The sequence below is a fragment of the Mytilus edulis genome, chromosome 7 (genome assembly GCF_963676685.1).
Source record: "Mytilus edulis chromosome 7, xbMytEdul2.2, whole genome shotgun sequence".
Classification (NCBI taxonomy): Eukaryota; Metazoa; Mollusca; class Bivalvia; order Mytilida; family Mytilidae; genus Mytilus; species Mytilus edulis.
Window position 1 is genome coordinate 66297791 of NC_092350.1, and position 10709 is coordinate 66308499.

The 10709-nt window shown below is 33.1% G+C and overlaps 1 protein-coding gene across 2 annotated transcripts; it reads right to left on the bottom strand.

The window, feature by feature from the left end:
- Window positions 1-213: 213 nt before the first annotated feature.
- On the bottom strand, window positions 214-9152 carry LOC139482022 (uncharacterized). 2 transcript variants are annotated; one of them, XM_071265659.1, is made up of 5 exons: window positions 9030-9152; window positions 4665-4850; window positions 2767-2871; window positions 1633-1750; window positions 214-357 (listed from the first exon to the last, which is right to left on the bottom strand). In XM_071265659.1, exons 1-5 carry the CDS (start codon window positions 9034-9036, stop codon window positions 306-308), a joined length of 468 nt encoding a protein of 155 aa, XP_071121760.1. In that variant the 5' UTR covers window positions 9037-9152; the 3' UTR covers window positions 214-305. The 2 variants fall into 2 exon arrangements, with proteins under 2 accessions (XP_071121760.1, XP_071121758.1); XM_071265657.1 differs by having other exon boundaries at window positions 9009-9143.
- Window positions 9153-10709: the final 1557 nt, after the last annotated feature.

Genomic DNA, 10709 nt, shown 5'->3' on the forward strand with positions numbered 1-10709 from the left:
ATTTTACCTTAAGTTTAACTTCAAGGAAACCAGGTATATCCTGAATTGTACATGTATCACCTTTCTACATGCCAATTTTCAACCAATGTTTAAAGTCTTATATGAAATTTCTGATCTTGAAAACACAGGTACTACCAAAATAACTCTTAAATTAGTGTACTATGAAGCGCATTAATCCTGAATTTTTAACGCAAACTCATAGACAAGTGAATTTAATTGTTTTATTTCATTTGCATAGATGAATAAAAAAGAACTACAGTTTGTACGATCAAACTATTTTGGTGTGGTAGAATTTTTTTTTTCTTTTAATACTTTCTTTTTGGGCGAAATGAGCACTCCGTGTTGTACCAGGTTTTCCTGAAATATATATGTATCAAAAATTATATTCATGTTTACCATGTTTAATTTTTTTTAAATGGAAATTACTAAAACCTGAGGCCAGAGAACCTTCCACATGTGGAATTGGAACTAACACCCTCAAGTGTTGACAGGCTATCTACACAGTAGTTCGACTAATTTTTCATTTCTGAGGGGGGATAGGAGGGGTCCTGATTCCGAAATCCCGGACTTAAAAAACGAAATCCCGAGGTCCCGAATTTAAATAAAGTAAATCCCTACGTCCCGAAATCCGAAAAAAAGGATTCCCGGATCCTGAAAGGGTCAATCCCGAAATCCCAAGCTTAAAAACACCCGATCCCGGAGTCCCGATAAAGGTCCTATCCCCCCTCATTTCTTATGAGGTATTTAAATATGTACATTTAATATTCACCAGACAATACCGACTACTAAGACCTTGTAACACATATGACAAGCAAATGTATATTTAAGGTTGTATGTAAGTGTTGTACTTGAGATTCATATAAATATTTTCGTGCATGTTTTGTGTTTATCTATTACAGTCCAATCAGCTGAAATTCTAATATGTAGTAATCTGTTCTTATACAAAAAAAATCTCTTCCAATATTGAGGGGGAGGACAGGGGGGTACCCTTCTCCCTTCTCCCACTCCTCTTCTCCTTTCTCCTACTCCCGTTCTCCTTTCTCCCATTAGAATAAAACATCTCCTTTTGAGATATTTTTTCTTGAAATATTAGAAATTTTTTTAAAAGGAGAGATATTTTATTTTTTCTCCTTTCTCCAACTTTTTCTCCTTTCTCCCAGCCTTCCTCTCCTTTCTCCTACCCCCTTTCTCCTTTCTCCCACCCCTCTCTCCTTTCTCTTACCCCCTTTTTCCCTGTCTCCCCTACCCCTGTCCTCCTCCTCAATATTGCAATCAGATGATGCATTTTATATCCCATGGCCAGTAACTGATGACGTTTGTATACTAGTATCATCTTGTATGTTTATATTGTATATTTGTCATACCTTTATTTCTAAACATGTTAATTATCTTTAAAATGATAACACTAAAATTGTTCGTGCTGTTGTTTTTTGTTTTTTTTTCATTTTTTTTGTTTTTTTTTTCATTTGTATTTTATAAATTATCTCATAAATGTATGATATTTAGTTTATTATGTAAATAACTACTTGTTTTCTTTTTGTACGCAAAGTCTTCATATACATGGAGGAAATAAAGATTTATTCATTCATTCATTCATACATAAAACGATATAATGCATTAAATCATACACACCCGCCATCTAAGGTTTTCGAACCAACCATCACTTTTCCTTTAGATATTCTGTATGATCGCCCATTTATCAAATCATTGTTAAGTTGTACTGTGCAGTCTTCCTTTGAGTATGTGATATCTGCAATATTTGTTATAAAATCTAAATGTTTGTAATATGATAACCTTCTACAAATACTTATGAAATTGTTTGAGAATACGACAGTTCTTTTCTTGACCTTTTATACGTGCATTTAGCCGACCGAGGGGGTTTTTATAGCCAGTGAAGATCGTTAAAAAGAACATAATCGTACGTGCATTTAAGAGGTCTCATTGTTGGGGGTTCCAATCCCAGATCCCGCTTACTGTTTTGTCAGATTCCCGTATCCCACTTTATACTATGTACGTAAGCAATTCTCATTTTTTTGTCATTTCCCGGGTCCCGCTAGACCTGTTTTCCTGTTTTCACGACACAACGATTTGACTTTCACGTGTCACGCTTACAAAAAATCGGTAATCCCGCATCACGCATAGACCCCGATGAGACCTACATTTAAGTGCGTAAAGCTGACTAACCATCTATTGTGACAGATATTTGACATAAATATTGGACATAGCTGATGTTACAAATATTATTTTCATGTTCAGTTTTTAGTTCAAGTAAACTTCACGTTGGTCAAACTAACTTTCTTTGGTCAAATAACTTTCTGATAGAACAAATACTACTTAAATCTTTGTTTGAAAGTAAAAGATGAACAAACAAGTCATAAACTTCGGACAATGGTTGACATGGTCAACTTACGTCAATAATTTAACTTTGATAAACTATAGGGCACAAACTAGTACCAAAGTCATTAAGTGATTGCTATATAAGTAGAAATTCTGCTTTGAGACGTTCCATTTGTTTTAGTTTTCTATTCCTGTGTGTGCTTCTACTTGAAGAATTACCTTTGCTCGATAACAAAAGGCTTTCATTTGAATATTTCACATTCGGTTAGGAATGTTTGGTGATGTCACTTGTACTCGGTCAACAATGTTCACATGTATATCTCGAATATCATATATTCAATTTTCACAACGACCCATTTACGACCATTGTATTTATGTTGTGCCGCTAAAATGTGTTATTTTCACTATTAATTTAGAATGTTTATATACCTTTGTCCTGACAGCAACGAATGTTCTCACCATATCCAATAGTATACTCAAAGCCACTCATAAAGCCTTTTGCTGGACATTCAAAATATCCTTTCAAATTATAAACTACAACAAATAGTAAACAAATTAATGTTATTAAAGGGGGATTAGCTGTCAATTTTTTTTGTGATTTATAACATACATGTACCATGTGTACTAAAAAGTACAAAAATAAATATTTTACAATTCATTTCGTGTTTATTCTAGTCAAGACGCCATCTAATTAACTATCGAGGTGACCTCCGATCACTATTTAACCCTATATAAACGCAAATATAGATATAACTAGATAACGAACTTTATGCAGGAACTTCTTAGGAAGAAAGATAAAAAGTTAGCAATATCCTTTAACTCTACTTTCCGCTATATAGATGATGTTCTTTCACTAAACAATTCAAAATTTGGTGACTATGTGGAACGCATCTATCCAATCGAACTAGAGATAAAGGATACTACAGATACAGTTAAGTCGGCTTCATATCTTGACTTACATCTAGAAATTGACAATGAGGGTAGGTTGAAAACAAAACTTTACGACAAAAGAGATGATTTCAGCTTTCCAATTGTGAACTTTCCATTTCTATGTAGCAACATTCCAGCAGCACCTGCATACGGGGTATATATCTCCCAATTGATACGATATTCCCGTGCTTGCATTTCCTATCATGATTTTCTTGATAGAGGGTTGCTGCTTACAATGAAGCTATTAAACCAAGAGTTCCAAATGGTGAAGTTGAAATCATCCCTTCGTAAATTTTACGGACGCCATCACGAGTTGGTTGACCGTTATGGAATAACCGTTTCACAAATGATATCGGATATGTTCCTTACGTCGTAACTACAATCCCCTTCCCTTTCATGACCTACCAAATTAGACTATTTACCGGATTTGTAATCACATAAGCAACACGACGGGTGCCACATGTGGAGCAGGATCTGCTTACTCTTCCGGAGCACCTGAGATCACCCCTAGTTTTTGGTGGGATTCGTGTTGTTTATTCTTTAGTTTTCTATGTTGTGTCGTGTGTACTATTGTTTTTCTGTTTGTCTTTTTCTTTTTTAGCCATGGCGTTGTCAGTTTGTTTTAGATTTATGAGTTTGACTGTCCCTTTGGTATCTTTCGTCCCTCTTCTAGGTCTTTTTGATTTCATATCATAGATTAAAAATCATCGTTTTTACCTATATAAGAAAGAGTTTTTGTGGATCGAATTAGGAAAACATATGGTTTACTTTCGTTTAACTTTCAATGTTGACATTCTTATCTTTTAGCATGTTTAGTAACTGAACACGCATAATTCATGCGTAACCTATCTCTAGCTAAGGGGTTACATTGAAGGTCACATGACTACGATTTCAATGAGGTCAAATTATTCGCTTGCAAGTGAATTGTTCACCAGCAATGTTTCTTAGCCTTTTTTACAAACTGGCTGCATGCTATTTATTATTATTTATTTCATTTTATCACTTGCACAAATGATTGAAACAAAAATCATAAATTAATTTCTTTGTTTATCTCGTTGCTAAAGCCCCTTAAAAATGTGATGGAATAGAAACAATTGTTAGTTAAATTTTCGAAAGCGTTTGATTTTTTTCCTTCGAAAAAGACAAAAAGTTCTGACTTTTGTTTTGTGTGTTTGAGGAGTTTTATTTCTATAGAATATTTCTCATTTTTGAATTCAGTGTTGGTTCTGTTATTATGCTTTTCAAAATTTGTACAAATCCCATTCTCCCTAAAAGCCTATTATAACATTCTTCTTGTCTTCAGTTGTCGTCTGTCTGGGTAATATATTTTTTTTCTTTTTTTTTAAATTGTGTATCCAGCTCGTAGATGTTTTACTGTTGTAACTTACTTTACTTACATATAGTTTGACATTTTACATTCCTTCCTGGTCCTGGTTTACAGGTGTATCTGATGGGATTAGATAATAACTTGTCATGGACTTCTCCGTCCGGACAGAACATCACATATCTGAATGGATTTTTTGAATACTTTCCACCTTCTGTGACGCAGAGTAAGCCCAGCATCAAAATTGCTAATATTAAACCTACAAGTAGGAATAAAATACTGGAGTATTTTAAAAGTAAATAGAAGAGCTGTCAACGATCTATATGGAAACCTAATAATATTAAACCTGATGTTATGCAATGTTTCAACAGGCGTATTTGGTGTTGAGAATTAAGTTTGATTGCATTAACTCGTTTTTGAGAACAGCATGCTTGAGAACAAAATAGAAGGTCTTAATTGTTAATTTGTTTCAGAGAAACTATATCCGTTGCATAGCTATGGTTAACGATGCATAGTATTTTCAGATCATCAGGGCCGTAAATTACATAGAGGCATGTAGGCAGTTGCCTCCTATTGCAAACCGAGAAAAAAAAGAAAAAATGAAGAAAAAAACACTGAAAAAAACCCAAACAAATGGTTAAAATCATGCTTTATTTTAATAGTACTGATTGTTACTCTTACGTCTATTAAAGAGGTTGGGTAAAAATATTCGATAGAGCAAGCATTAGAAAGCAATGTCACGCAATTAAAACATGGAACAGGTGAACAATGACGGAAAGCAGATTGTGTATAGTCTCTCTATGCAACACATACATCTACATAGAAGTCACAATGTTGCAATATTGAATGCATATATAAGTGCTAAAGAGATTGGATTCGACCAGGCACAGAAAAATCCCTTTAGCATTTGACAAAGCCTAACCGAATAAAACTTTCAGTGTAAACAAACTGTGGTACGCTGTAATAATTTGAATTTGATAATTAAAGTTTTGTTAAGTATGCGTTTTCATTTTAAGGTTTGAAAATTGTGTCTCTGAAATGAAGTAAAATAGCTCCATTTGGACAGCCAAAAAACCTGATAAACCATAAAAAAAAATTATTCAACTTCAGGGGGCATTTCATATAAGTACGCAAATTGGTTTCCTAAAACTTAGTAATAATAGCTTTTGAAAAGTCATAAAGCAGGACAAAGGATAAAAAAATCTTACTTTACCCGCACACGTTATCTAACTTTGAATAATAAATATTTTCAATACATTCCATGCGCTTATTTATTGAAATATTACATAAATTTAACAAGAGGTGAATTCTTGGGAAGTACATTAATTGCATATTCTGCATAAAAAGGTCCACAACATTTTTATATAATTAGGGAAGGCAATTTACGGCCCTGATCATATACCTTACTGTGTACTGTTGTATTAATGTAGAGTTTCACAATCGAATTGCGCCCGAACAATATACTGCCTTAAAACGACTTTTGTTAATGTGTATTGAAACTTGACAAAGCCGCTTTCTGTTGAACTTTCGATTGAAGTGCATATTTTTGGTGTACATCTGGCGAGATTTTAACTTAAATTTCATGAAAATAAGTTCATGTTACTGGAAAGGAGGTACTTGGGTATACATTAAAAAAGTCACAAAAGACTTATTTATTTTATCAATGAATTGACACATTTGTTGATATGTTCATTTTTTTCATTTTCATGACAACGTATTATTCTCTTTCAAAACAAATTTACGTGATATGATGACAAGAGCCGACGATTAGTTTTTGTTTTTCTTTCTTTACATTCTGGGAATTTATATTTACATACAGTCAGGGGTTGTCAAATTTCTTCTTTTGGTTGTTTTAAGATCAGGGGCGTTTCCAGGATATTTGAAAGCGTATAAATCGGGGCGTAGAATACAGTCTTTTTTGGGACCTCTTTTTGGCTAAAAAACATAAAATAATTGTGAAATGCACTAATGTCACGGTTCCTGACTTGGAGTATGTATATGTTATAGTTAAAGTGTCAGGGTTTGATATTTTTTATGCCGAATTCTCTCCATTAGTTGTCTATGGTATATCAAAATGATTGGATGGATCTTAACAGCAGTAGACCAATAACGAGAAATTCCAAATTCTAGGGTATAAGGCGTTAATTTACATTTCAATATCCCTAGGCAAGGATTTTATAAACGGAAGGCGTAATTCCAGTTGCTCTGATATAGAGTCCACGGGGAAGGTCAAAAGCTCCTAAATTTCAACAATGTAATTAACATCAAATTATGACTTTTTTTAATAGACTCCATGATAGACATATTGGTGAAAACAGTCACTAAATTATGTATTGATTAACATGTGGAAATCAAATATTTGGAAGAAGTTGTAAATTCAGTTAAAATGTTATATGAAATGGGCATGATCTGAACTTTTGATTTATATATCTACCTGTTTTTTTAAATATACATATTCACTGTTTTGGTCTTTTGGAAAATGGTGTTTGTGCTGTATTTAGACCCCTTTACCAATAAATTTGTTTTGCATGCACCCGTATAAAAATTGCAGTTTTTTATCCAACGCAATCATATGTTTGAACGTTGTTTTCAATTGAGTAGATATAAAAAGATATGGTATGAGTGCCAATGAGACAACTCTCCATCCAAGTCACAATTCATAAAAGTGAACCATTATAGGTTAAGGAAAGGTCTTCAGTACGGAGCCTTGGTTTATACCGAACAGCCAGCTATAAAGTGTCCCAAAAAATTACTAGACAAAGTGTAAAACCATTCAGACGGGAAAAACCAACGGTCTAATCTATATAAAAAACGTAAAACGAGAAACACTTATAAACCACATCAACAAACTACTGAAGATCAGATTCCTGACTTAGGAAAGGTGCAAACAGTTGCAGCGGGTTTAAACGTTTTAATGGTACCAAACATTCACCCTTATGTGAAACAATAGTGTAAACATTGTATATTTAAAATACCCCGTTATAGATAGTTAAATCTGGCCCCTTCCAATGCAAGGCGAGAAAAAAACATAACCAAATTCAGACAATTTTGCTGAAAATGCAACCCCGTTTGTCGGAACATACCCGGTATCATATAAGTATATATAGCGAGTACCCCCCCCCCCCCCCCCCCCCCCCCAGACCCGTGTAGATGTAGAATAGCCATTGGGGAAGTGTCACACAAAACAACCATTTCATGTATAGATTTATATTGTTGAAAAAAGGTGTCCAAGTCACCCATTGGATGGGGGAATCAGTATAAAAAGAAATCAGAGTATATGTTTAAGTAATGAATATGATAAATTGCCATATTCAATACAATATTAGCAGATTACGATATTTAAAAAAAAAATTGAAAAGGTACGCCATTACGCCCTTACCTGGACCCACCCCTGACGATTATAAAATATATTTACGGCATAAAACAAACTTACAAAGTGTTACAATAATTTCAATAGACTGACAATTCATTTAGTTTTGTCTCACTTGTTCTAGTTAAAAAACGTAACAATTTTCTCTGTTGAGTTCTGGAAAATATTTAAAGTTTAAAGTAAATGTGTTTGCTTTCCATTTGATATTGTGTTGACCAACTGACCAAGGTAAAACGCCTTTTTGTATCTACCAGGACATGTTAAAACAAAGCAGTCACTAAAAAAGTGAAAAAAAGTCAAAATATATAATTTTCGAGATATGATTAATTTAATATTTGATTGAATTTGTCTTGTATTTAAAATAATCTATACATAATTGTGCCTTTCAAACATACAACTTATGCGTTATGATAATAATAATAGAAGGTTTTTCCTCATGGGGGGGGGGGGGGGGCTCGGATGTCTTCCTTCATCTTGGATTTTGAAGTTACAGATTAGTCTAGATCTGTAATGAAACGTGCAAATTTCTAGAGTGGTACGTAATTCACGTGTAAGACTTTTGATGTAAATAAAGAAAATTATGTGTTTTATCATATTTACCACTGTAATTTTTAAATAAACACCAAGTTTGTTTTGATTCATTTTTTTCAACTTTGCCAAATAAGGGGAGATAACATAGATAAAAGGAGGGATAACTGGGATAAAGTGTTTTATAATAGAAATTATGAAAAAAAAACTATGGATTGACTTTAATTGTTCAGTTTCAGATTTACCTTGGTATACAACAGGGACTTTCTATACTAACGGGACTGGTCACTTATAACAATTTATATTAAAAACTAATAATAATTATATCATTACAATGTACTGTGAAATACGCAAATAACTACTAGCTTCGTATATCAGAGATACGAAACTAAGTTTATTGTTGAGTGGTAGCTTTAAACAGGCGGCTTAGTAATCAGTCAAAATCAATAGAGACGAGTCCAGTTAGCATAGAAAGTCCCTGGATACAATAAAACTGAAAAAAACCTGAAAAAAACTTACCTTTGTGGTTTTTGTAATTACCAGACATTTTGATTCTGTTAGAAAACACTTTAGCACAAGTCTCCAAGAAATAAATGAATAGCCAGAATAGAAATAATTGTAGTTTTTAAATGTTGGCTATTAATTTGATGAACTTGATTATTCATGTGTTGACTTTAAAATTAATCATGCAAAGGCTTGACTTTTATGTTATAATTAACATTGTAAGACTTGAATATCTAAATTGGAAAGATTAAAGATTAAAGAAATGTAAATTAACTATCTAACAGGAATGCAGTTGCTAACCTTACTCCTGAATTACAAACTATATATAAAATAGAAGACGTGGCACGATTGCCAATGAGACAACTCTCCACAAGAGACCAAAAGGACATTAACAACTATAGGTCACCGTAAGGCCTTTAATGCATGTTTTGATAATATAATTATAACTGAAATATTACTGAACATAAATTACCGTTCTTGACATAGCACACATATTTTGACACTTGCGCACACCATATATATATACATTCATATTAGGTTTAAAGTCTGGGGTATGACACTTGTTTTCCATTCGTTTGATGTGATTGACCTTTTGATAACTTTTCACCGAGTTTGTGTCAAGACATTTCACAGTTTTACGTGTACAACACTCTGTAACATGAACTGAATACTAAATTTAGGGATAACTTCTCGTACGAATTCATTTTGACCTTTCGGCTTTAGGTCGGTTAATCAAAACATGTATGCAGTTTGTCCTACAAATTTGTATTATATATCCATAATATATTATATCATGTCAAGGTATAGATTGGCTTGTCCTGTGTGTATTATTTAAAAAATAAATGCATTTAGAATAGCGGACAACAGATTAAGTCTTTTTTTTTTAATTCGTGTCATACATGTCAATTAAAGTATCGAATCTGTTAATATTGCCAACATCTGTTTTCTAAAGCGTAGTTACTTCTAAACTAGCCGTATTTCTTTAAATTTTAAAAATTGGTAGATTTGCGGTCATACTATAGTACTTGTTGGTATCCTTAAATCGAGCACACATAATTAAGCCACCTTGCAAATTTACAAATTGTTTTCTTCATCAAGATGTGTTGTGATTGCCATTGAGAAAACTGAAATGAAGAAAAATAATGCCATTCTATTTATCAATAATCTAAACAGTAAATGAAAAATTAATAAAGAAATATCATGATACACTGAAAAACCCGACAACCACTGAATTACTGCCCATCCTTCTGACTTAGGACTAGATCGCACTTACAAAATGTAACGGTGTTAAACTTAAAACGTGTTAGTGTTTGGTTATCCTCCTTTCAGAATGATATAAAAGTTAGGAGAAGTGGTATGTTCTCCAATTAGATAGACACATCTCCACAAAAGACCAAAAGACAACGTCACGGCGCGGAGTTACCAACTTAGGTCACCGTACAGTCTTCAACAATGAGCAAAACCCACAACGCAATGTCACGAAATAACGAATAAAAAACACAAGAAAAACTAGAAAAACTAACGTTTTTTATACAAAAATAATAAACAAAAAAAATATATGTGAAACAGCAACAAACGACATCCACTGAATTATAGGTTCGTGACAGGCACATTTTACTGTGCGTCTTGGTGTGTGTTTTCTTCTACATTGGCTAGAGAGTTTATTAAACATATTACAATAATAGATTAATTGCGATATACTTTATGTATGTAATG